We start from the raw sequence: 23499 nt of genomic DNA, 5'->3' as shown, positions 1-23499 counted from the left end.
GGATTTGATTATGATATAATTTCATTGCAACCAATTTGATACTCTATTTTATTTTCATTGAAATTTATATTGTATTCTCTTAATCAAACTATTGTATGATAAGAAATTATCACAAGAGACTCAATTATGCAATATATACCTTGGCCAACAGGTTGTGCAGATGGGAAGCTGACCATAAGGGGGATTGAAACTATCGCTAGTACAGTTCTGAGAATCAAGGACCCCTTCTAACATATTATAATACACCACAACGCACGGGTTACACAAGTGAACCGCTTGTCCACAAGAGAGATCAAAACCTATCACCACTGCTTCCATTTTTGGCTTACTAAGTGTAATACCAAAAAAAGTTCAATCCCTTTAGCTGTGTGAATAATGAAGGATGCTCAATGAAGCGGTGGCGGTGGCCATTTACCTACCTTTTTGGCCAGCAGTTCATTTGTATAACCCATTGGGCTTGGGTGAATTATAGGATATTGAAAGTGGTCTTTGGTGCTCAAGGAAGCAGTGTTGGTGGGTCTTTTGTACAACCCGTAGGTGGGATATATTATATGATATCAAAAGAGATCATTGATGCTAAGGAAAGGGGTGGCTGTGGGTAATGATACTCCTTGTAGAACAGGGGTTCAGTTGCAGATCCCTTGGGTCGGAGTGTATCATAGTATTTAGAAGGGGTTCTTGATACTCAGGAAAGCGGGGGTGATAGGTTTTGATCCACCTGCAAATATCATAGTTTGATTGTCAATATACAATTTCAATTTCAATAGAACTCTACTAGATCAGGAGGGATGTATAGCCTTTTAATATAAAGGGCCGTTTTGCCACTTGAAATATTCCAATGGGTTGCAGAACCTATCAGTTTAAATTTCTTGAAGAATGGCTGTATAATACAAAACTATTAAATACAATTTATTTCAATTTTAGACCAAATGTAAAAAAAGGCTTAATTTATTTTTTCAAGGCTAAAGCTAAACTGCCAACCCTGTTAGAGTCTCAGAAAATAAGAGATACCCTCAACTATTTTTCAATGTTTGTACGTTCTATGAGTGTTCTATGTGTTTTGATGATATTACTACAATTTTACTATAAAATATCCCTTTATGTGAAAATGAGTAGTGGACCACACCTAAACATTCGACAGGATGCAATGTTGCCCTCAATTCACAAGTTGAACATCCCTTCATTAGATTCTCAAATTGCTTGCAATGAAATTGTATCTTAATGAAATCCTTAATGATCAAATTGCTTGGAATAAATTGTTGAGTAATCAAATTACTCAGAATCATTTTACCTGACCCTGTAAATACATTTAAAATGACCTTTGCCCAATCTATTGAAAATTGTATAGATTACCCGTGCATTTTGCACATTGACCCCTCTAACGAGCATTTTGTAAAATGCACGATTTTCCACAATACCCGTAACATATAAATATATACATTTATACGTGCTCAAGTACAATATATGTGGTAAGCCGCCTTTATTCTCCGTCATTCATGAGCATATACTCTCGTGGTTATATTTTATAATTAGATGTTCTCTTTTCAAGAATTATGATCAGATAACATTTTGTGAAAGTAAAAAAATAAACACTACTCAGGTTTTCAACTTCAAAATGTGTACTCGTTGTAGGCAAAGAAATCTTCCATTACAATATCAATACTTGCACTCAAAATTTTCTTTCATATAATGGAGTAGAAGACGTATTTGACTCTTGGTCATATATTATACAGCTCTAATTTATTAGGCTTGTAATTCTTATGTATTTCTTAGCATGAGAGTTTTTTTGTTGTTGCCAGCCTGAAAAACATTTTTTATATTCTAAAGCTGGTATTATTATTCATTCATTCTTAAGGAGAGAATATCAAATAATAAAGTGAGAGAAAAGTTTATTTACATTATTCAAATTGGCAAATTTACCATGTTGATTTTGTGTTTCTTTTTTTTTACATATCGAAAATGCTTACGTTTTACAACCCTACTAATAATACCCAATGAGTTTATATTACTTGATTAAATGGTTTAATATATGGGAAATCGAAACACCAAATGAAAATGTGATGGGCATTCATTACTATTTTATCTAGGTTAAGGCTCAAAAAGTATGTATTTAGGTATTAGGATAGGTACGGTACGAGTTTTTATCGCGGTTGAGTACGCTTTTACCCTGAGTGCGGTACGTATATATATAACCAAATATTAAATATTTCGAAACTATATATTTATATATATTTTTAATTAATTAATGCATTTAGATAGTGAGATTAGAGTTTAATCCATTTGCATGATTTTACATAGAAAATAATTTATGTTTATGCTTGTAGAAAAAAGAAATAATGACTTATAAAAAGATAAAATACATCCCAGTGCTATGATGGAGGGATAATTAAAATAAATTTCCCAATGTTTCCAAGTTAGCTTCACGATACCTCGCAACTTTGTATCAAACAAAATCATTTTTCAACAGCTGTCGATATTGTGACTGCTAATCGGTCTTGCTTATTATGGAAAATATAGACAAGCTCATCTTTTCCAAAGAAAAATAATTATAAATTTGTGAATAATGTATTTCTTATATCCATTTTTGTTTTTTTTAGAGAAGGAAAGTATATTCAAAAATAATTTATTTGTAGGACGTAAACCTATTGATAAATTATTTACAAATAGAACATTAGCTTATCCTTGTGATGTGCAGGTCGGATTATTTAAGCCCGTGGGATCTGCATATCTTCAATTCTACCCTACTATCTAATTTGATTACCAACTTTTTTTTTATACAAACACATAATACCTAACTATTCTCCCCCCCACATACTTATCGAATAAATATTAATTAAATGTACAGGGTGATGCTTTGAAATTGTTCCTTTCCATTGAAAAAAAATCAATATAGTTAAGATATTTAATCAAATATTGGAAAATTTTATTAATGAAGACTAATCTTTCGAAGTTTGAGCTACAACACATTTCTATATCCGGGAGTGGAAGCTCGAGAATACCTAACGAAACCTTTCCATCAAACATACCGTTCATTTGGATTAGGTCCTTTACCCAAGGAAAGACGACTTTTTGGAGGACCAATATCTAAAAATTGGAGTTTACCTTCGGCCCCATCCACTGTTCCCGAGTTTATCTCATCCAAACTATCCCTTCCAAGAGATCCACACAATTATGTTCATCTCAGAACATCTGTCTTATCCTTTTTTACCTCTTGGAGTTGATCACAGATATTTTGAGACTCATTTCCGATTTGCTTTTGCAAAGTGGACAAAGAGTGTTGAGTAAAGTAATAATTATTTGCCAATGGTGTTCTTATTTCTTCATATTGTGGTCCATATTTAAATCCTAAAACTTCTTCAATCAAGTAATATTATTTTCAATTACGGAGGAGTATTATAAATGGCTTCAAAATATCGAAAAACCCAAAGGGGAATAATTCAAACCTCTCCCTGTATTTAATTAAAGTTTATAAATTCATTCATGAAATTATACTACACTTTTCCCCTCATGATGAAATAACCTTCTAAATTCTCTTTTCATTTGTGAGGTAGTGTTTCCCCAACATTTATGTAGCAACTTGTCCAAAAATGGAAGAACATACCTCCCCCCCCCTCAAACTGTACCTTCAACTTTAGTTTCCAAAAATAAACCATCACATCAAATCCAAGCTTAGCTTTTTTATGTTTGAAAAAATTTATGTGAAATTCAATGTGATGCATATCAAAAAGCATGGGAAAGGGTAGATTTATTTTAGTTTCTAGGCCGTAGTATTCAATCTGTCTACAGGTTAACACTTATTATTTGTCGCTTTTTAAAGCTTGAATTAAATGCATATTTATGAATAATTCTAGAAAGCTATTATTATTACTGAATTTTTAGGTTCTATTTGGAGTAAAGATATCGATGCAAATCCAACAGAGACAAAAAATAGTTAATTGATTTGATTTTAACGCAACGGTCAAATAGAAATAATATGTGGACTCTCAAAAAAATTTTAATAATGCATGAAAGATGGGAAGGAGCATGAAGAGGTATTCAGCCATTTAATAGGGGCTGTTAAATATCGTGGGAATATACAGAGGCCATAAACGGATATCTAATGATACCCATGAGGAGAATGGGAATAAGAACAGAAGTTTCTAGGAAAACAATTTTGAGACGGTTCAAGGAGCTTGGTTTATTTTCAGATGTACGAGTTCAAAGGTAAATGTTGATAACACTCTTTTTGAGAGGCAGGCAACACGATGAAAGTAAGTCTTGCACTCTTTTAAAAGACATTAAGATTTTATTTTGGGGTAGGCTTTATTTTAAGAAGAGAGAAAAATCTTTTTGAAAAATTATTTGCAGTTAAATTTTCTTAGATGAAGGCTGAATTTAACTGAATGACTTTTTTTTAATTGAAAAAAAAATCCAGGCCTCTTTTACAATCTGAAAAGCAATAACTGTATGTAATGTAGGTCATAAAAAAATTATTTGACACCCCTGGATATGCTTAAATAGATATTTACCAAGTCTATCCCATATCACAGGCGTAATGACAGATATCTAGTATTGCTTCTTAAGTATCGGACAAAGCATTCAGCTCAAATTATAGTTTGGGTTTATTGCTTCGAACTGAAAAAAGATATTCCCCATTTGACTGATGGGCTACGATCAAATCAAATATCTGCTGAATTAGAATTGACATCTTTACTCCAACTGAAACATGTGATACATCATTTGCTAATCATATCCTTAGAAATTCAGTGGTACGAAAGGTTTTGTTTTTTTTTAAATTTATTATGTTATGCGTTTAATTTAAACTTGTAAAAAAAAACAAGAAAATTGTTTCTTTAAAGAACATAGGTATATTTAACTTGTAGAAAGACATCGTATGTTTGTCTAGATTAAAAGTGTCTGAAACTCACAGGTATTATTGTTATGTCATATGAAAGAAATGCACATTTATTTTTATTATTTTGCCAATAAATCAATTTTGTAGATAAATCATTGCATACCAATAAATAATAATATTTTTAGCTATTAGTACTGCAAAGAGGTATTTTTTATTGAGGTCACATCTGACTAATGTATTGTTATTTTTGGAATGACTCTAGGAATTAATTAAAATTTATGAATAGAATGTTCCCATTGACGTCACAAATAAACAGCCAGTGCCATCAAATTGGAGAATATGAACTAAATTTTTAAACTTACAAACCCTCATCTATCTAGGTGAAATTGGAGGATATGTACTAAATTTTTAAACTTACATACAAACCCTCATATAGATAGGTGGAGCTGCCATTTCATTGTGATGTCAAGTGAAAACGTTCAATATCTAAGGAATAAATCTTTACCTTTATTGGATCACGCAATCTTTTGTTCGAAAATAAATAGAAAAAAGGCCCAAGTCAGATTGTAGTTTGCTGATTTTTTCCAAATATGGAATTCTTATTTAATAATTGTTTCCATATTATTAAAAGCTAATTCTAATTCGATCAATTATCGTTCAGAACACTGAAAGCAGAAATATCGACAGCTAACGACAATTGCATTATAATTTTGTATGTTATCGAGGAAGAAGAGGGGTAAGTCAGTATAATTTCACTTATAGGGTCGATTACATAAATCCGGACTATTTTATACCTTATCAAAAACTTTATTTAGAGGAATTAGAAACTAGTTTTTTTTAAGTGTAGCATTAGGTCTTTAAGATTATATTTGTTCTCCCATATCAAAAACACAGTCAGTGTACAGATGAAACAAAAATAATTAAAAATAGAGAATTAGTGAACTAGAATCAAGAGCTTACCTCGTAGCTTCAAAAGCACAGCAATTATACTTAAGATTGGGCATTTTATAGAGCGTGATGAGAAAGTGGACGCGAGACTTATGGTATTACGAAATTAAGACTCCTGTTAACATATATTATATTACGGATATTTAAAGATTATTTAAAATAATATTGATGCATGGAAAATATTATAATTATGTTAAAACATAATTATAATTATGCATTTTTTTAAATTGCACCAAAAGTGGGCGGAAATTCATCATTCATAGAGAGATATATTACGTATCTTTATACGTTGGCACCACCACAACGATCTACGAATAAATTATCAAAAAAGAACGATAGCACCAACCATTTTGCTTTTCTAATCTTAAAACTTTTCCTATTTTTTTTAAATTCAATCACTGGAAAGGAGGAATTAATATGGACTTTAAGATGAAGCCCTGTGAGCGTCAAATCTTTAGTAAAAAATATAAATTAATATTAATATTGCAAGAAGGTATTTGTTATTTAGCTTATATTTGTCTAATATATTGTTGTTATTTAATGGAATATTTGATCGGAATTAATTAAATCTATATAAATAGCAATATATGTATGTAAGCCCATATCTTTTCACATATGTTTTATTCGAAAGGTTATACCAAAAAAAAGTAAAGAAATCCAAAGAAATATAAGAAAATCTAGTGTACCTACAATTCTTCCTTAAAGACCATTAATAACCATTGCAATTTGATTTCTTTTATATTAATATATTACTGTATGAAAGACCGGGAAGAGTTACAACACTTTAAATAGTATAATAGTCCTTTGGTCTATCTTATTATACCTCGATGTAGTGTTGTTCGGTACCGGAGTACTGATGCATTTACATTGATAACGGAACCTTATACTTTTTACACCATTTTGTCAAAAAAAAAAAAAAAAAAAAATTGCTGATGAATTTGTGTAAATGACAACACTAAACTGGTTCAAGATGTATTTGTAGTTTCATGTATCTTACTGTGCTACAATAAATTAAAATTAATAATTCAATGATACATTATCTTCGCGTCGTTGTTAGTGCCGAGAAAGCTGCAGAGACTCTTGGCATCTCTATCTGTACTCCCTAAAACATCAAGAAGTCCATTTCAGCCCATACAGCCAAGAAGAACCAAAATTTCTGAAGCCAGAAAATGGCTCATTTTTGGCTTGCCTCTTTGTAGCCCTCCTCCAGCCCTGACTCAACACCCTGGAATATGCTGTTTGGGGTGTCTTGTAGAAGAATGTCTGCCGCAACTCTCATCCATTTCATTTGCTCTGAGCAGCCATCATGACAGCTTGGTACACCATGAAACTGGATTTCATTGTCAAGAGCTGCTAATCTGTTCGCCGGTGTGTCTAGTATGCTATTCCTTGTGGAGAAGGAGATATTGAATTAAAAATATAATAAAAAATGTATTTAAACTTATCACAAATTGGTTTAGAGTTGTATTTTCTCAATTTAATAAAAATCACGTTTTTCGTCCCCACTTTGAATATATGTCAGTATGATGTGTTATATTTACATAGGTGTGTCTATGATATATCAAATCAATTACTAGTAATTGAGAAAGAAAACATAACATGTTACAACCTTCTCCGGTCCTCCCTACATCAAAGTACCTACTTGATATTTTTACATAAATAAATTACAATGGTTAAGAATTGAATTTGTGTGGGAATGTCTGAGTACCGAAAAATGATATTATCTACAATACTCTTATTTCAAAAAAGTAAATATTCTTGTAAAAGCCCAATCTCATATCTTTTGTTATTTAAGCATTTGTATTTACATACTATTTTTTTTTTATGTAAAATACTTATATACATACATCTTAGGGTGAGGCTTGTGTCCAAAAAATTCTTGCACGCCCCTCCCCCAAAATTTGACAGATAATGCTAAACCTTTTTAGTACTGTGAATGAAATTACTGAATATATCTGTGCAAATATCATTGAAATATATTGATATTTACTTTGTGCACAAACCCGATGACGTTTTGACAGAAATTAACAAAAAACTAGAAAAATTAAGCATATAGTCTTTAGATAAAGATAAAAATGATTAGAAAATTTTAATATTACTTTTATCGAAAAGTTACTATTTATTAACAAACATGGGATGAGAGTTTCGAAAAATGTAAGTAGGGCATGATTAAACTAAAATTCAAAAAAATATCATCTGCAAGGTGGCGTGACAGTATGTAGCTTGATATTTCAATTAGTATTGTTTTTTTAAATGGTACATGCTGAGAATACTTTTTGCAGCCCTCTCTAAGTGATTAACATACACTTTTATGTTACAATAAATAATATTATCATTCAGAGAGTTGTATTATTTTTCTGGAAGACGGAACCAGTCTCTGATGCTTTGTTTACAAACAAATATGGCTATGCACAATCTTTACATAGTAGTATAATATTTTTTATCTTCAATAGATATCATGTAAAAAAAAAAATTAGAAACATTAAAAAAACGCAAAAAATTAAAATAGTTTTTTCACTGTTTCCAAAATTTCATTGGCTTTGTGCTTAATGTAAATCTAAATTTATTTCAATAAATCAAAGCAGATATTTTCATTAGGTTTATACATAGTTACGCCAAAAAAAAAGGTTAAGTATTACCCATTCAAATTTTATGTATTTGTTGGGTACTAGCCTCACCCTAATAGACATATATTTTACTATGGTATCATATATTCCATGATAAATTGAATTATATGCATTTTTCTTTCTTCAACAACAAATTTAATTTATACAATATATTCGGTTAATACAACAAATTGTACCTATTGTGTTCGTATATCTCATTGCTAACTTTATCGCATCTCTTAAACTTTTTTCCTCCAAAAAAAGAAGGATAAAAGTCCCGAAATTAACATTTAGTAAAGTTGGAGAAAATAAGACCTTTAGGTATAATAAAGCAAAACCAAAAATGCAAAGATGAACATTTTATTAGATTAGCTCTACAAGTGCCTCTGAAAGGAAGGGAATACTTTTTCTTTTAACTCCTTAACAAGTCTTCAGTTTTTCTCACCGTCTTTCATGATTAAAAGCACTTTATACTCATTATATTCTCCCTCCTCGAGAATTAAAGAATAATGATAACAGTTTTGAAAAAGAAAAAAACTTTTCAAGTTACAACTACACCAAGCCTCGCACTCATTATAGGTCATATTTTGTACAATTATAAATGTTAGTCATTCTTTTCAATTGTGAGACTATTCTTCATTTAATATTCGGGATGTTCGTAGCTTAAAGATCAATTATGATTTAAGTTTTATAAATCAAAGTTTAGAGCAGAACTACAAGAGGAAAGAGAAGATATATCGACCACTCTAAAAAAGTACAATGGAGGTTTTTTTCTTCTTTTTTTCAAGTCAGCTGTCGCTGGTGATATATATATGACAACAAAAAAAGATTAATATAAGCAGGAAGAAAGCAATTGAAATTATGTATACAAAATTAAGAATAAAACTTCTCAAAGTAAAAGAAACTTTTTTTAATTAAATATTAGCAAACCCTGCTTTTTCATACACCCAGCAGCTGTTTTTTTGTATAGTATGTGAAATAAGTGCGACAACAGGGAATTACCTAAAAAAAAGTATTAATTGGGAGTATCCGGTATTTCTCTGAATTATTAGGGTTTGACAATCAGACAAAAAAAAAACAAGGCAACTTTGCTTTAATTTTTAATGTACTCCCCCTTCTGTTTTCTTTAATATGACGCTCTGAGTTTTCGTTATCCTTGTTCGTTGCAACATTGTTATTTATAAGAAATAGTAGTCAGACAGGTCTAAGATTTTAAGGGGTTATTTTTCTTAAAAAATGAAAATAATATATTTCAGTTTATGCGGATCTAATATATATTTTTTGGGGGGGAAAAAATCTTAGGAATATTGAATAAATTAAAAAAATGTGTTTTTTATAATTTGTTGTAACTTTCCAAAAATTCATCAACTTTTTTTTCAAGGTAAATATTAATATAAGATTTCATAGTTGTGTCTAATAGGACTATACACTGTACCAAAAAAATTACTAAAAGCTTATTATGAAAGAGCAAATATGCCTATAATCCCAGACTAACAGTGATGCAAACGAATACTCAACCTTCTTAATCACAATCAAAAGTTACGGCATACAACTCAAAATGTATTGAAACAATTAACATTAGAGCATGAGTGACTGGACAAGACATTCGAGATATAGACACAAGATGCAATAAAAAGGAAGAATAATGACGAAGATAAACCAATTTTATTATCCATAAAATCTGACAGATTAGCATTGTATGCTGCAATTGAAAAGATAAGGTTAAGTCAGCATCATGGAAAAGAAAAACGGCTTTAAAAAGAGGCAAAAAGAATAAAAAGTTGTTGAACATATAGTTTTCTTGATGCTCAAGGTTTTTCAAGCTATCTTGATAGCAATTCTCTAGAATGGGTAGCTCATCAGGTGCAATAATTTTCAATTCAACTTTTTCAAAAGTTGATGACACTGTTGAGCAAGTAGTGAAGCTCTTATTTTTTTTTATCAGCTACTAGAACAGAAAAACAGTATTAAAATGTCTTGCTGGTAATAAAAAATGATCAAAAAAAGAGTGCAAATATTCGAAATTATGTCAATTAAGATTAGTCATATTTATAATTATGACTTTTTGAACGGGAATGATATTTTAATGATTTTTACTTTTTGTTATTATTTATTTGATTATTTAAGTTCAGAGCTTAAATTTGAAATCAAACATGACTAGGTTTGAGTTAAAAAAACAACAAGAAAATTGAGAATTTTAATATATTAAGTGGCTCAATAAAATATATAAGTGTTTGGTCAAGTTTCACATTTGAGAGTATAGTTAGCAAAATCTATGAACCTTTGGGCGTTTGATTCACCCTACTACATAGGTATTTCAAAAGCCACAGTAAAAAAAGTGTGTTATGAAAGTTTACTACTATGAAAAGAACTAATATAAATTTTAATTCATCCCTGTTTATTTTTATCGTTGAATACCCAGAAATAATTATTATCTTTACCAATTAAGTAATAGTAACTCATTTTTGGATTATCTATAGTTGGGATTTAAAATCAATGAAGAAGCATTACGTCACGTACTGGGTGATTGTGTTTGAAAAATTGTTAATATATATTATTAAACATTAAATTTGAATATATATTTTTACAACAATCTAACGCACCAATGGAGTTATCCTTTTGATTTAATCAATTTCAATAAGTACTATGACAATCATCATAGATAACGATTATTTTTTTATTTTAAAAAAAATGCAGTGAAATCAGTCACAGTTAATGTGTCTCAAAAAACATTTTTCAACAGTAAAGTTTTTCTCATGGTGAACCTTATCCAAGTGCACCTTCCTTAACAGAGTCATAAATTTCATGCTTGCACTCCAGTGTAAAAAAATTGTAGTTGGCAATTTGAACACTTTTACATATTTTCCAAAGATTCTTGTGGAGAGAAGGTCTAATTATAAAGTAATCACAAGTATGAGTGCTCATGAACGATAGAAAGTTACGGTGAAGAATGCAAGTCCCTGTTGGACTTATTTATTTATATCTAAGGATCGACATCGGACTTATACCTATCTTGATAGGGAATGGAATTTGTAGTGAGTCTTTCCTCTCATAGATGTTTGTATCTAATTTATTAAAAGTCAATATCAGCTAAGCTCCTCTCCTCCTAAACATTTTTCAAATTGTTAGGGTTACCTTGTCATTTTTCGATTTTTGAAAGAATGTTTAGAATTTATAATTCTATTTTGTGAACTTTTTGTTTGTGAAAGGATTGTGGTGAAATTTTCTCTAATCTTAAAAAGGTAGCATTTCAATTGAAGTATGTATGTTGAAAAAAAGCAGTGTTTGATATAAAATGTTATCTACCTTTCTTAAAAAATAAAAAATAAAGAAAATGTTCTTGGAAATAACTTAGTAAAACTATGCATAATTTATCACAGAAAGAGATGTTTTCATATAGAAAGAAAGGATACGTACATATATCTAAATAAAAAATAGAAAGAAATAAGTCTCGGATATTAAGGTTTTTACATTGATAATAGAATGAATACAATTCATAGAGACGTTGATTTTGGTAAGTATATATTTTTTTTTTTATGGTTACCACTTACTTCTAATTAGATATGGGATTTCAGGGCTGTTAATTTTAATTTTAAATATTAAATTTTTCGGGAAAAAATTTCAAAAATCTATATATACTCACCGAAAATTAAATTTTTTGGGAAAAAAATTTAATTTTCTGTGACTGTCTATGGATTTTTAAAATTATTTTTCAAAAAATATCATTTTTGAAGAAGTCATATTTTATACTACTTTCCAGGATTGGGCAGCAAAGAGTAACTCAAGAGATTACTTTAGAAATATTTCCATCTTTTTTTTTATTTTCAATAATATCAAAATGACAAAAATCCCGAGTCACAACCCTCCTGATAGCCCTAGCACCCAAGAGGATGTTGTTTGTAAGGCAATTCTTGACTTTAGTGTGGTCCTCCTTTATCTTCTTCTCCAAGCTGGACAGGAACTTCGGATTTCTCTTTTAATTGTGTCTTTCACTTCCTACTTTCCCAGAGAGGTCTTTTCCATCATTCTTCATCTTAGCCACCTTGAAAATCAGGCTTCTGGAGCACTTCACAATTTCCAAAATCCTGGACACTTCAACTTCAGCATATATGAGATTTGAAAATGAGCAACCTTTTGGCTTTTTGTTAATTTATGAGGACAAAATGTTTATGCACAAAGATTGGCTGAAACAGAATATCAAAAAAATAAGTACCAAGCCTTTATATATTAGTGAGAAAACTAATCTTAATTAATAGTCCACGTTTTGCGGCCCAACTATTTACATAAAATTTAAATAATAAAACAATTATTATTATTTATTTTTTTAGTTCATTTGAATTGTGTTTCTATATAAAAGAAATTAATTAATGTGTTATGCCAATTATTTCTCTTATATCATAGTTTAATTCAGCTTATTTTTTGAAACATGATGAAAAAAATTATCAAAATTATTTTAAACACACAACATATTATTTAAATAGGTCTTAGATTTTTTTTTTTTTTGGTATATAATTAAATCAAATTAATTAGTTAGATAAACTAATCTATTCCATAAAATCATTTTATTTCTAAATTTTATGAAAAAATAAATAGCATACAAACGTATTTTTTTCAAATATTAACGTCAAACATAGAAAATATTAAATAAAATATTTTGAAAAGTATGAACTTCAATAAAAATAAAAGTCTAAAAACTACGACATTAAATCTGAAGTAGTATATTGTAGAATAGTGAAAAGCTTTGAATTATATTTGGAATTGGTATTTGTAAAACCTTGAAAAGTTAGTCTTCCAGAATTTGTTAGAAATTTCCTATTGTTTGTTTGAGCGTGAATATGTATAAAAGAGTAGATAAAGCTAAGACATTGTTTATTAAGTTTTTAAATTCAAAACTTATTGGACTATGTTTCCAACTTCATTATGATCATGCAAGTGACGACATAGAAAGTTATTTTTCACTTATAACGTCATTTACAGGTGGAGATTATCTAAATAAATCCCTTATAGTTTAAAAAATGACTGTATATCTACATACGATATTTAATGCTTGAAGGTGGGTTATCAAGTCTATCATGTTTTGGGGGAGGGGGTGAAAAAATGCCTTGTTCATCCAAAATTCGAGTTTCATGCCGTTTTTACTACTAAAAACAAAGCACATATTAAATGACAGAACCTCTTCACATTGATAGGAGTCATTGTTGAGGTTTGAAAATTAATACTATGCAAGAGTCCAATCAAATATATTATTACAAAGGTTTCCAACATTAGCGTGAAGATGACAACACTTGTAAATAAAAGCTAGTCACATCTATCTAGAATCTGCTGAAAGTTACTCACTAAAATTTCAGCCATTTCGGACATGCAGTTGTTAAGTTAGAGTTGTTAGATTGAGTTTGTCTTTGTGAAAATAGACAAAATCGAATATCGAGCAGTCGTTAAATATTGTTTTTGAAAGTGTAAGCTTTTATTGGATTCAAACAATAGCAGATATATAACTACTTTTGTGTTGAAACTTGACGCGTCTAAGTCAATCCAATACGGTGTAATTGAGACAAAATCAACAAATGTCTCGTAAGCAATTATTTTGCACAAAAAAACGCCAAGTACTATTGGGACGGGTTATAGAGATGGGAACATAGCTGGGAGAAGTGTATAGAGGTACAAGGAGAATATTTTGAAAAATAGATAAAAAATCAACAAAATGTATTGTATCTTTGTTAGGTCGGAAACTTTTTAGTCCACCCTCGTATACACGTATATACGATTGCAAAATAGATAAGGTAACCATTTTAAGTATTTATTAAGATATTTTAAGTCAAAAGATAACACTATACATGCTGTAAAAAATAATTTTCGAAAAAATCCCTCTCTAGGTTACAAAATGTATGTTTATATAAGTACTTTTCATGGTTCCCGATTTAAAAACAATCATAGGCACCCTATCCAAAACTAGTCAAAAAAATTGTAGACTAGTGTACCTGATCATAGGCGAAAAAATCAACAGCTCTAAATATACACTATACATTTTAGTCAGATAACTTAAATCCTAAAATTAGATTTTAGAAATATTCAATATTATTATTTGGGAATTAATAAATAATTTTTAGATTTATTTGGATTAAAAAATACATACTATTAAATAATTTAACTTCTTTTTTTTTTACAGACAATTATTTTGTACCCTAATCCAAACATAATCACGTGTACAATGAGAATTTGGCTTCGAGAAATTGGATTTGCTTTATCCTACGGTGCTTTAATGCTGAAGACATGGAGGTAAGACAATAAAAGTTATATATATATCGTATATTCATGTGCCAAAATACATATTACCATTTATTATGTGATAGGGGTTGTCTTTATATTCCTTCCCGCTCGTCATATTTTATCTTTTTATGTCAAAATTGAAGACAACCACAGCGCAAACTTGAAATTCAGTCATTGCAACCTTTCATGATTATATATTATTGGATTACCACTTACTAGGATCATAAAAGTAGATGGAAGGTCTCATTATGTGGAGGGAGTTGTGAGTTCGTCTATTATAGAGTATCGGTGGGGAGGGATTTTGTGCTCAGAGTCGAAACTCGGACGGAGGGAGGATGAAAATAATGACGTCTCAATAATAGAAGATCTCCCAACTCCTTCACATAGTAAGATCTTCCATCTACTTTCAAGATCCCCCAAAATGCTACTTGTCCGAATAACTTGAAAGGGTTCCTACTCCCATGGCAATAATTGCCATATTATTCACTTCGCTTAGTGAAGTTATTTCCTTATTACTAAGAGATTAAGTTTCAAATTTCCACTGTATCCAATTTCGAGATTGAAAGAGAAAATATGACGAGTGGCAAACATGACACAGCTCAAATTAAATTTGTACTGCGTCACATAAAAAAAGTAAATCATAGTCAATGATAGTTAGATAAGTGTATTACTTCAAAATCATGTTAGTGGGGAACCTGTATAACATCTTTTTTTTATAAGATTGAAATTAAAATTTGCTTAACATTTAAAATACCAACTGCGTTTATTTGACCTATATCTTAAATTTGATTGTTTGTTTTACGTCGTTTATTGATCCATATAAGGCATGTCACTTACGCATATTTGGACTGTGTGTGTCTTCCACAATGCGTTTTCCTTTGTTGATTGAGGGTGACGTCATAGTCGATAACACCCCTATTAAATTCATTGATGGAATTCACGCATAATTATGAAGTGATTGATGTTAATAATAAAGACTAAAATTATTTTCAGTTTTTAAGACTAAATATACTTAAAAAATAAATTATTATTGAGGGAAAATATTTATATTTTGAAAACATAAATAATACATAAATTACTTCAAAACTTACAATAAAGATAATTAGAGAAGGTTAAAAATTTATTTTTAATTTCTTTAAAAGTAATACACAAAATGAGTCATCTTTCTTATTTTCCTAGCTAATTTATTTTTTATAGGGCTCTTATTTAATTTATTAATATATTTTAGTGGCATAAATGTTTGAGTAGGTATAAATTTTTTGATAACTTCACGTTGTTCATTAGGGTATTTACTATGAATAATTTATATCAGTCTATCCATAGCAAATGGTTTAGTATCTACATAGTTGCCTTGGAATTGATTAAATTCGTCTTACATTTCCTTTGAAAAGTTTATAAATTATGTAGATGGTTGAATTGATAGAGTTCGTAACCATTGACTAGGCGGAACATTAAGATATGAGGTATGGATTCCTAATATTGGGAATTTGGAGATGATATTTTTGGCCACATGCCCCATAACGTATATAAATCCCTCTTCTTGACAGTTGATTTTCTTGAGAATTCTTACAAAATCTCCTACATGGTAGTTTCTATTTTAATCCTTACAACCAGATTCTGGGTCATTTTGTTCTTTAAAAAAATTGTAAGAATTAAAATATTCAATGTCTCCGAGCGTTTCCTCTGTTATAGATTCACAATTTTCTCTTGAATCTTTATCCTCCAATATACTCCCAGTGACTTGTTGAATCATGGAATGAGAGTGATTGTCATTTTGAAAATTAACTGGAGGATTTTCAACAATTATCTTTTCAGAGCCACTGATTACAATAATACAAAATCGATCTATTAATTTTACAACATGAGGGTGAGAATTCGTTCGACCAAAATCTATAATTCTGGGAAAAAAGGGTTCAAGGCAATTTTTTTGGTGAGATGTCAATCCATAGGACTGGTGACTTTCATTTTTTAAATCTTCATAGAACGTCATCATCGACTTTGTGTCAATAATTATGCCTTTTTGGCAAGGCTTTAAGATAAATGATTTGGATGGGATAATTTTGTTATTGTGATTCCTTTCAATTTTTTTCATTTTTCCTACCACATTTATCATTGAAAGAAGAATTGAATTTTTTTCAATGAATAGACGATGGAATTTATAACTAACTATAGAAAAAATAGTTTATTTATTAAATTGTCATAATACCAGCAAATATTGTACTACTTGACTATAATTCTTATTGATTAATTGTTACTGAACGTAATTAAAAAAATGCTTAGAAAAAATAAAACTAGTACATATTTATATCTTGAAAGTTATATATTAATTTAGTAATTCATGTTTAAGTCTACGACAGCAATGCAAAAATACCTAGAAGCATAACAACTTAACTCAGTTTGTGTTGCGATATGAAGAGTTCCACATACATTCTCCCACTGTATGAAATAATTTTTTATGTAAACATACTAAAAGAATGCTTCGATACAACTTTATTAGCAACGAAGGTTTATGAATTTAATTTAATTTTTTTAATTTATTACTAATTACTATTAAAATGATAACTAAACAATATAATATTATCAACTCGTCACATCGACTCTGATGTTACAAAAACTATCGGTCTATTTAGGTTGACCAGCAGTTGGTACGGTAAAACAATTTGAAAAGGAGGACTGGCCCAATGAATGTTATTGATAGGGCTGGGCATCGAGCGAGTGCGAGTAAAACGCGGGAGCGAGACATGTGGTATTATGTATTAATGTTATGGTTTTCGAGGATAGAATATTACGTGATTCTGAAATAGAAATGAGATTATTTTATATTTAAATAATACTAGAACAGTTAATATCAAAGGTACTTGAAATTTTCAAATACAGAAATACTTGAGTTACTTCGTGAAACTCATAAAAATAACTTTCATAAATCTATTAACATTGGGATCTCCTAAACTTCTTTCCTTAAAGTCGCTAATATAATATGTTATACAATGAGTAATCAAAAACTAATGACTAACACTTTAGCCGTAGCAGTAGAAAACTTATAAATTGATGAGTTTAAGTATTATAACGTATATTTGTAATACTTCGTTAAAAAAGTATGGGTAAAATAAAAAACAACTGAAATAACGATTAACTATTACAAAAAACATGAATTAGTAGTTTTAATAGAAGTGAGATATAGAAAATTAAACACATTAATGATGACAAATTATACAGTATAGATGTTAATGATGTTAAATATTACAAATGGATTCAATAAAGTTGTAGCGACAAATGTAAATTATATACAGGGTTTGGAAGCAAACCCTGGACTGTTAATAAATCATTATGTAATTAAAAAGAGAGGTTTTGTGATTTTTCCTGCATATTCAAGAGCTCCTGTCCTTTTTGCATAAGTAAACAATAATAAAAATTTCTCAAATCTTTCATCATAAGTGAGCAAGAAACAAAAAGGCAGAGGATCTCAGACCTTATTGATGCTAAAATTTAGGTGGCAGATATTAAGGACATTGTGAAGTGCTCCAGGAGCCTCATTTTCAAGGTGGCCAAGGTGAAAAAGGATGTAAAATACCTCTCACTGAAAGAAGGAAGTGGGGGCACAACTTGCAAAGGGATTCTGAGTTTCTGGGGGACCTGAAGAAGAAGATCAAGGAAGACCCCACAAAACCATGAATCGTCTCTCTAACGAGTTTGACGTAGATGAGGGGGCAATCAGGAGGGCTGTGAAGGAGGACTTGGGGTTGTCCTCTTAAACAAGGACCCCAAGCTACCTATTGATAGACACCCTGAAAGAAAGGAGATTGCAGACGTGCGTGGATCATGGCAAGTGGATTCACAGTAAAAAATTTCTGGCTAGAAGAATTTCACCGTGGACAAGGTTTACAAGTGTTGGAACTACCGTTGGCTTGGGGGATCATCAGAGGAGGTCAAGGGGGTGTTACGTACAAAACATTTCCGACGGCAAGAAGATGACTCACGTCTTTTTTAAGGATGGGGAGAAAATCGTGTAGGAGGCCTACTACAAAGTGCTGAGTTTCACCATACTGCCATGGCTCAAGGCCACCTACCCAGAGGACAACTATCTGTGTACCCAAGATGGTGCACCCTCACACACATCGGCCAAATGCCAGAAGTTCTGCACCGACAACATGGCCGATTTTTGGCATAAGGACACGTGGCCCTCATCTTAGCCAGATTTGAATCCGTTGGACTTTGTAGCGTGGGGCACATTGGAGAGGGAGGCTAACCGGACATCTCATCCGAACGTGGACTCCCTGAAGGCCGCCATTGTGAAGGAGCGGAATAACTTGTCCGAAAAGTTCTCATAAACTTCTGCAAGGCTCTCCGCCACCGTTTGGAGGCTGTGATTACTGCTGAGGGCAGCCATATTGAATGAATATCTTCACTAAGGTCGTGTCTAAAAGTTGTTTTTTTAAATTTCAAAATTATTTATCAAAAAATTAAATTATTGACATTTTTCTAAAATCAGTCATTCAGTCCACGTTTTGCTTCCGAACCGTAAATATAATGAGAGATGTTTAGTCAAAAATAAATATACTACTAATTATTAATATAAATAAAATCCGTCTTCATCCTATCATACTTCAAATACAATAAAAAGACTTAAAATTATCTTTAATAAGTTCCACATCTACATGTTCGAATCCATGGAGCAAACTCAAGTGTTTACCCGAATAAACGGATGTTAGACAAACTCCTTGCCGACCATTTGAAGCTAAAAAAAACCTTTGAGACCATTCAGGTAGTTTTTCTTCGTTGTTCGTAGATCCAGATACAACTTAGCTTACAACTGTAAAAATTAAGGCTTGTATTTTTGATGAGACGAAAATACATATGATCTCTAAGGTATAGGAACAAAGCCAGATAGAGTAAACTGAAAAAAGGTAATCCCTCTCAAAAGAGCAGATACACTTTTGCTTTGTAATGGAGATTAAAAAATTACAACATTGAAGAGATCCATTCACGATGAGTAAGGAATTTCAATGTTTCAAATATATTCATTATTTACTTTATTTGAATTTGTAAGAAGCACAGTAGAATATAGAGATATTAATTATTACGAAGTATAACGTCTTTATCGTTACATTGAAATAGTGAACATTATTAAGATAATTAATAAAAGTATTTTAACGTATGCTTATAATACATAGTAAGTTAAATAAGTATGGGTAAATTAAAAAAACAATTATATTAATTATAACTTTTAATATAAGTCATAAGCAGAGAATCAGAAACATTTAAAAGGACAAATATATAATATATTATATAATATAAAATAAAAAAAATCAAATCAAAGAATTATTAGTGACATTGTTCATATACAAAATGAAATGAGACATTTTTATACAGAAATTAATATACTTATTTGCAAAATAGAATATCCATTGGCAATGCAGACAAAACTATCAAGAAAAGAGAGGTACATTATCTGTCGGAGGCACACAAATAATAAGGAAATCAAGGGGTTAGGTTATTAATTATCCATATAGGTAATAAATCACAAACTCCACCTTATAAATGGAATTGTGATCGAGATAAGTTATTTCTGCGTTATATACATCAAGGAAACTGAAGGACTCTTATAAATGAAATATTTTTCTTAGAGTAAGAGAGTTTACTTAAAAACACAAGGACTTCAGAATTTCAATGAAGGATCAGTGGATGGAGGATAATAACTCTTTCTTTTTCTCTGTTGGGCTTTCACTGGATTATTATTTATTTATTTATGAAACTCATTAGTTCTTATAGCAGTATACGATTATTCCGCAGAGGATTTGGAGGAATTTATGTATTTTTAAGTATAGAGGTAATGACTCACGATGTCAGAAATCACTACCACAGACCTTAATGGGAAGGGGCATCTACACAATGAACGATCCTTTATTAAAGAAGATGACATCCACCGAGTGAGGCACACAATAACGAGATCCCTTGAACAGAACATGAAGAGAGGATAAGAAAGCGTGTGTTTAGAATATCCAAATGTAAAATATGAACTCCTAGGGAAAATGGATAGATACAGGTCCAATTAATTGCATTCAATATAACACTAAGGTAAGCGGTAAAATATAGTCTTTATTAGAGGGAATTGTTGTACAACAATTATTAATAAACAATGACTAAAAAAATTAGAAAGAGAACATGTAACAACCTTTTTCCTTTTCTAATCTCAAAAAAGTAATTTATTTGACCAAACACGCCCATCCTTAGTAATTGACATACCTTGTATTTCTAGTTACCTTGAATTTTGTGACTTTGTTGGTATTTCTAAATATTAAATGAAACACAAGTTTTTATTTCTTTAATATAATATTATATTTTACACACAGAAAAACATAGCATATAATACTATTGGTTCCAATGGACCCATTAAAAGCTTAAACATCTATTAAAAATTTTAGAATAAGTAAAGTAGGAGAAGTTCCCATATTAACAAGAAATTAAGTTTTACTAAAGTGTGACACATAAAGAGTTTCGTTTTCAATTTCTCACTCTTTCCACCATGTTGCTTGGTATGATCCTGCTAAGACAAAATGATGGTAATATAATACTTTTCCTTGCTTGTTTTGAATGTTTTTTTTTTTTTTTTTATAAATAGATCCTCTGAAAAATTAAAGTAAGTTGTATTGTATTGTTCCTGAGTGCAAGTGACAAATTGGGAAAAATTTGCCATCCGAAATAGTAATGTCTCCCAGATCCGAGATGAAGGTGCCTGCCGTGGCTAAATTACCCGGTGGAATTTCCAAGAAGATGGTTGCCGAGGAACTTGAGGTCAGTTTGATGTCTTTTGGGAGTTGGTGGAAACTCATGAGTGTGGTGAGAGTCAAGAAGACAACCCAATCCCAGGTCGTCCTTCTTCAATCTTGCCAATTACAAAACAGGTCATATACAAAAGAGTTAAAAAAAACGTCAGTCTACCTGAAAATTGTCTGCCTGGCTAACATCAAAGGGATACAAGATCTCTAGGGAGACAGTGAGAAGGTACTTGAAGGACACTCTCGACACCAAGACCTACAAAAGGCCCTCCAACCCTTTGCTCACGGAGCAGATGAAGAAGAAGAAGTTGGTCTTTGCAATTGACAAGAAGGGGTGATCTTTGGAGGACTGGAAATGGGTGAGGGCTTCGAGATAATTGGCTCAAAAAATCCCCAAAATGACAGTTTGTCCAGGAAAAAGCAAGATGTTCCCCCTGTCTCAGTTGTCAAGCATCCACTGAAGATAATGGTGTGGGGTGCATTTGGGGCTCTGGGAGTTGGTAAGCTTCATGTGGTGGACTGCAACAAGAGGATCAACAATGAGTACTATCAGACTGAGATTCTGGAAAAGTTTTCTCTACCTGCACTCACTCCCAACAGCTCTGAGGGAACAATTAGCACCTGCAAAATTGTTCCCCTGCCATCGGAGTCGATCTTCATGCAAGACAATGCTCAATCACATGCATCCAAATCAACTCAGAAATGGTGTTATGAGTATCTTTCTGGGTTCTGGATGAAAGACCAATGACCTGGTAACAGTTCTGACTTGAATTCGATCGAAAATATGTGGGAATTATGAAGGAGAAGTGCAAGAGCCTAACTCTGGACCCCGAAATCTTGGAGAGTCTGTTTGCAAGCATGCCTTGCAGATTCAGAGAAGTCATCAAGAAGAAAGGAGACATTAATTGGTATATTCTTTTATTGCCAGTACTTTTTTTCCTTTGAAATACACGGTAGTTTCTCCAGCGACAATCTTTTTGTGTCGCACCTTAATTAAAACTTTTGTTCAAATAAACTTCAAAATCTAATATTAATATTGCTTTGTTCTTTCGAATATTACCTGGTAACCCATAAGTATATATATATATATATATATGTAATTGACTTGTGGTTTGCTAGGGAAGACACTTTGTAATATATACAATAAAGTCATAAAAATATTCTGAAGAGTAAATAGACCAATGCCATATTATACGTGCAGTAAATGGTCTCGTATTTTAAATTTTAATTCTCGTATATGGCATATCTATTAAATAAACATATTTTATTGGCTTAAAATAATAGGCAAATCATAACCTTTTTGCTAAGAAAAAATCCCCCAAATACACTTCTTATTAGGAACGTATTTGTCTAACTATTTCATTTTATAGTCGATCACAAAAAAATTTCATTATTTATATCTATGTATAATAATGCCCAAGTTTAAATTTAATCACTTATACAAAATTTAAATAAAAGAAAAGAAAATTATAATGATATTTACTATAACATTCCAAAAAAAATATTCAAAATTTCAAATGCAGATACTTGTACTTCTTTTCAAACAGTATTTTTAGTACTTCCATCAATGAAAATATATATATCTTCATTTTACTATCATATAAGCATCCAACGTATAACTGACCATGATTTTATATATATATTTTTTTTCAATGTGTTATGCTGAACGTCACACATTTGTTGCTAAGTTGTTATTTTTTAGATAAAGTAGTCACGTAGTTCTGAGATATTAACCACATTCTCAAAAGGGAGTCCTTCACAGACAGACTGACACACAAACTTTGCTTTGTTAATATAATAAAAATTAACAACTCAAATTTTGTTCTCAGAGTGAAAATGTACTAAATAAAATCTGCGGCTTTGGGACGAAACAGCAAAGTAAGAACAGCTTCTTTATTATTGCCCTTATCAGACACGACAGTATATAAACTCTCAGGCTTACTAATCTAGAACAGGAAATAAAAATGTATACTGATGCATGTAAAATAACAATATCAGTTAGCAGTCTGCTTTATATAGAGGAATTTTATTATTATTTTTCTGATTTGAGGTTCTTGTCATATCATTG

At 30.8% G+C, this 23499-nt stretch overlaps 1 protein-coding gene across 1 annotated transcript in view; it reads left to right on the top strand.

Moving 5' to 3' along the window:
- Nucleotides 1-23499, top strand: part of LOC121114902 (uncharacterized) — a 265038-nt gene that overhangs the window by 201884 nt on the left and 39655 nt on the right. The window contains 1 exon segment of the mRNA XM_040709015.2: nt 14555-14664. Coding sequence (XP_040564949.1) covers nt 14555-14664 — 110 coding nt within the window.

This window comes from Lepeophtheirus salmonis, chromosome 3, assembly GCF_016086655.4.
Source record: "Lepeophtheirus salmonis chromosome 3, UVic_Lsal_1.4, whole genome shotgun sequence".
Classification (NCBI taxonomy): domain Eukaryota; kingdom Metazoa; phylum Arthropoda; class Copepoda; order Siphonostomatoida; family Caligidae; genus Lepeophtheirus; species Lepeophtheirus salmonis.
Note: the sequence above shows the minus strand (reverse complement) of the source record. Positions and strands in the feature narration are given on the sequence as shown.